Source organism: Vespa velutina, chromosome 6 (assembly GCF_912470025.1).
Source record: "Vespa velutina chromosome 6, iVesVel2.1, whole genome shotgun sequence".
NCBI classification, from domain to species: domain Eukaryota; kingdom Metazoa; phylum Arthropoda; class Insecta; order Hymenoptera; family Vespidae; genus Vespa; species Vespa velutina.
In genome coordinates this window covers 5,512,113-5,517,112 of record NC_062193.1, presented here as the reverse complement: position 1 = coordinate 5,517,112, position 5,000 = coordinate 5,512,113, and the positions used below count along the sequence as shown (strand labels likewise).

General features: G+C 34.3%; 2 protein-coding genes across 9 annotated transcripts in view; both read left to right on the top strand.

The window, feature by feature from the left end:
* Positions 1-4,337, top strand: part of LOC124949684 — a 67,048-nt gene extending 62,711 nt beyond the window's left edge. For 5 of the 8 annotated variants that reach the window (XM_047495240.1, XM_047495243.1, XM_047495246.1 and 2 more), the window contains 4 exons: positions 2,916-3,092; positions 3,198-3,471; positions 3,696-3,879; positions 4,052-4,198. In XM_047495240.1, the coding sequence (XP_047351196.1) occupies positions 2,916-3,092; positions 3,198-3,471; positions 3,696-3,879; positions 4,052-4,198 (782 nt within the window). Of the gene's footprint in view, positions 1-2,915; positions 3,093-3,197; positions 3,472-3,695; positions 3,880-4,051 lie in introns of all 8 variants that reach the window. The other 3 variants (XM_047495245.1, XM_047495244.1, XM_047495241.1) reach the window with 3 other exon arrangements.
* The window catches only part of LOC124949688 (probable serine/threonine-protein kinase dyrk1), a 1,893-nt gene continuing 1,121 nt past the window's right edge, over positions 4,229-5,000 (top strand). Inside the window, exon 1 of the mRNA XM_047495252.1 lies at positions 4,229-5,000. This exon is cut by the window's right edge and continues 1,121 nt beyond it. Within this exon, the coding sequence (XP_047351208.1) occupies positions 4,229-5,000 (772 nt within the window).

Below are 5,000 nucleotides of genomic sequence, written 5' to 3'. Positions count from 1 at the left end.
CGGCCCCTTTGTCGAATGTCCGAACTCTATCTCTATCTCTCACTTTATCGAGAGAGGAAATGTTAATTGGTTACGTCATGTTGGTAAACGTTTTTAAAGCTGTCATTCTACGAACGAGATGCTATTCTTTTTTTTTTCCCCCCCTCTTCTTTCTCCATTCTTATTAAATGCGCTACTTCGATTTACGAGATAGAAAGGAATAAAAAAAAAAAAAAAATAAATAAAAGAAAAGAAGAAAACAAAAGGAAGAAAGAAAAAGAATGAAAAAGGAAAATTAATTTCGTCGCTCGATCAAACCGACTGACAATGACACAATGACCTGTTGCGGACTTGTTAGTGTTACCGTAAAAAATAATTTGTGAATTTTATATATGTACATCAAAAAAAAAAAAAAAAAAAAAAGAAAAAAGAAAAAAATAGACTTTCGAATAAAACGAGAAAGGTGTAAATAGATAAAAACGTGCAAAAATCGTGTCGACAACAAATTCGAACTTAATTTTAATTTTTTTATCCGCGTTAATTTATTCAATGAAAAACTTTGACGAAACGATTAGAAGCTAAATGATTTCTCATATTCTTTCTTTCAATTTTTTCTTTTTTTTTTTTTTTCTTTTTTATTTTCTTTTTCCTTAATTTCTTTCGTCTATTTATCTCTTTTATATATATATATATCTTTTTTTCTTCGTCTTTTGCATATTTTCAATCACGTAGCGCTTTTCTTCGCTTTGTCTTTCTTTCATTTAATTTTTCTTTTTTTTTTCTTGTTTTTTTTTTTTATTATTTTTTATTATTCTCTTTTTCTGTTTTTTTTTTTTATTTTCTTCGCCTTAATCCCCGCCACCTCGCCCCCCTCCCCCCACAATTTCATCCTCTCTCCCAATTTCTATAGCCTATGCTATTGCGAACAAAGTTCTGACTCTCGATAGAAGCAAAGTAAGCGACTGGAAATAAGCGGGTCTCAACTATTTCCCAACGGATCAAGCAACTCAAATCCATTTGTCTATCCCTTCGGCGTAAAATCTACTCTTCTAATCCTCTTGACGCTATCACTCCCCTTCCTCTTCCAATCCAACTCTCCCCATTCATCTAACGTCCCTCCGATTTCCACCCTCTAGCTCCTAACATTTTCCAACGACCACATACGTACGTATTAAATTCAATTTCGTGCGAATCCCATTTCACGTTCAGAGCACTAAGTCTAAGTTCTAACGATTTAAATCAAAAAAGAAGATATAATAAATAAAAGCAAAAATAAAATAATAAAATAAAACGAAGTAAAATGAAGGGAAAAAATTTAACGAGCGACGTTCCGTTAATTATTATCTTTTGATTGAATATTATCTCGTTGATGTCTCATTGATCGCTATGAGACAATTGAAAAATTGTAAAAGAACGAAGTTTATTATCCTCGAAAACATATATATATATATATATATATATATATATATACGTCCAAGACTCATTGAAATTTTTATTAAATTTCCTGAAATTATTCATCCGTATCACAAAGCCAAAGATATTCTCGAGAATCTCGAGATAGCAATTAATGAGAAAGCATTAAATGAGTTAACACGATGGCTGATTGTTTCTCTGGTTATACTGAAGGTATCGTTTAATCGAATAGCTAGAGAGGATTGCCAAAGCTTCTCTCATATCGAGTCTCCAAATTAATTAAACCGTTTAAACTTTAGTCGACGAACTGAAGCTGCACCCATTAGCAAATATTGTATAATATGTACTTACGTACGGTACTCAAACGATCCTATTGAATGAACATAGAGAAGTTATTATCAGCTGTTCGTATTAAAATTAAATAGTAAATACCAATCAATTGCCCTCACTCTCAACCCCCAACTTCTCTGTCACCGCCATTATTACCACCATCAATACTATCACAAGAATTCACTATAAATCCATAATTACGAACAGACAATCGGACTTGTTTTTTTTTTCGAGAACTTTATTTTTCTACGCTTTTAAATGTCGAATTTTTCTTATTTTTTTTTTTTTTTCTCTTATCGGAATAAAATATTCATTATATAATGATAACAGTAAAAAAAATATATCGTTGCTTTTTTTTTTTTTTTATTGACTTGTTTCGAACGTCGATGAAAATATTAATAGAATTAGAATATTATCTAGAATCTAGATTTATCTAAATATAAATCGATCGGATATGTTTTACCTGAGCTATCGGATATATGTTGTGTTTGTCTTACGTGCGTGCGTACGTGTGTGTGTGTGTGTTTGCGCGTGCGCGCGTGTGTACAAATATTGTAAATAAAATGAGATTGTTCTTTATCTGTATAAAAAAAAAAAAAAAAAAAAAGGAAACGTCACAACAATCCTTTCTTACTATCTTTCACTATTTCTCTAACTCAGAGTCGTGTCCCGTTAAAAAAAAAAGATTATTATCTATCTCTTTTTATCTATCTCCAATCTACAAATAGCTATTTGTTCGTTTGTACGTACGTGAGTATGGGAAAAAAAAAGAAAAGAAAAGAAGAAAAAAAAAAATAATTAAAAAGGATTCGACGTAGTGGTAGAGACTAGCAATTTCTGTTCTTTTTGTTTGTTTTTCATTTCTATTCTTTTTTTTTTTCTTTTTTTTTTTTCTTTTCCAATTTCGTCGCTGACGTTCCGAGTGAGTTCGACAGAAAAAAAAAAAAAAGAAAAAAGGAAAAAGGAAAAATAAGAGAGGAAGAGAGAGAGAGAGAGAGAGGATTAAAAAAAAAATTAAAATAAAAATAAAAAAGGAACAATAAAATTGACGATATAGAACAGAACGTCAACGTCGATAAAGTGATTAAACTTCGTTTAAATGAAAAGAAAAACAAAAAAACAGAAAAAAAAAACAAAAAAAGAAAAAAGAAGTAAGCTAATTTTACCATGATCGATAATCACAAAACGTAAAGCACCGCATAGCCCGCAACGTAGACGCGAACGATTGAATCTGAGAATGAAGAGTCTCAGTTTGGATTCACCGGAAGGAACGGCTCACGTACGTCATCGTCCAAGAGATTACTATGCCTCCGGTCAAAGAGAATCGACACCACCAAGGCACTCAGACAGTGGCAGTATCAATAGATTATGTGAGTAGAAAAATAAAACGAAAGAATTAATATCGATATCTTTTAAAAGAATCTCTTCAGAATACGAAAACGTGTTTCCTCTCGTCACGTGGTACGTACGCGCAGACAGAGATTTACCGATCTTCGCAGCTCCATGCAGTCCAGGACAAGGTCACACTATGCATAAGCACATTAGGAGCGCCCTAAGAACGTCCAGCGTCGAATTACCGGACGAGAATGACAAATGTTATTCATCGGCAAGTACATCACCGTGTCCCTCGCCACATCCCAACAATCAAAATCACATGAATCCGTCTGGGAAACGAGTACTTCCTCCGAACAATCTCTACGTTGTCCTTTACAATTTTGAGGCACGTCATCGGGACGAACTGGATTTGAAGTGAGTATTTACTTCTATCAGTATCGTTTAATAATCCATATAAATAAATCGTAACTCGTGCCAGAATAATCTGTTCGTTCTATCGTGAATTTTTCTGCGAATGATCGAAATGATTTTGAAAAGAGGTATCTCGGAGGAGGGAAGCGAGAAAGGTTGAAAAGAACGAGGGAAGAGGAACAAAGAAAGAGGAATGAAAAAAGTAACACTTATCGTTCGTTTTTTAGGCCCGGTTATAAGGTCACGGTCATCGATAAATCCGAAAAGGATTGGTGGAAGGGTAAATGTCTCGGAGGTCGTGCAGGATACTTTCCTAGTGCTTACGTGATGCGCGTCGAATCCGGCCAAAGGACTCTACAGGTCACTCGTAATCTGCAATTGACGGATCAGATCACTTTGCTTAGGGATCAGGTAAAAAGTGTGAGAGAGATAATTGGACGATTAATGATCTATGATTTTTTTCTTTTTTTTTTTTTTTTTTCTTTTCATTCAGACGAAATGACGTATGAACATCAACAGATCATCGAACACATCGATAGAATTTATATTAATTTATAATCAATTGTTTTATACTCGTTCGCAGATTGTCATACAAGTTGGCGAAGAAGTGGACGGGGTGGCTATGGTTAGATTCGCTGCGGACGTAAGATCGGCCGAACATATCGGTAAGGAGGGTGACGTATTATACAACGAAACCCTCTGTCCTTTGATGTATCTACAAGAGGTGTGACAGCAGCCTTATCAAGGCACTCGCTTAAACATGACGAGCGAACTTCAGCACTGCGCTAATCTCCGCAATCATTTTGCTAATCCGATGCGTCGAAGCGTCGTCGAAAAGTATTACGACTGTCTCCAATGTGCCGAGCAATGTCGTCACACCGTTACCAATAATAATAATATTATTAATAATAACAATAACAATAATAATAATAATAATAATAATAATAATAATAGTAGTAACAATAATAATAAGAATAATGCCAAGAGTAGTAACAATAATAATAATAATAATAATGGTAGTAGTAGTAGTTATAATAATAGTAATAACAAAGGTAACAATACAAAAAGTAGGATCAATGGTAATAGCAAAGAACGTCCAGGTTCGAATTTGGACACCTGTTCTATCAAGAGCAAGGATTCTAACAGAATGTTAACGCCCTATAATGACTCAACGAGACGTTATAACGCTCGTAGCAATGACCAATTAATGAAATATCTATCGAGGAATCATCAGATTCACTTGACACCAGCTAGAAAAAGATCATCCTTGGCTCGGCCGGTTCGCGTTCACGATTCCTTCGTTCAACCAAAGAAACTTATCGCCAGTGGTTACACCGTCCAACATAATCGTCAATATCAACAATTTTATCAAAAACAGGAACTACAAAATCGCCAACAGCAACAACAACAACAACAACAACAACAACAACAACAACAGCAACAACAACAGCAACAGCAGCAACAACAACGACGTCATCAGGAATTAGTTCAAAGACAACATGAACAACAACAAAATCAAAGCACGTCTAATG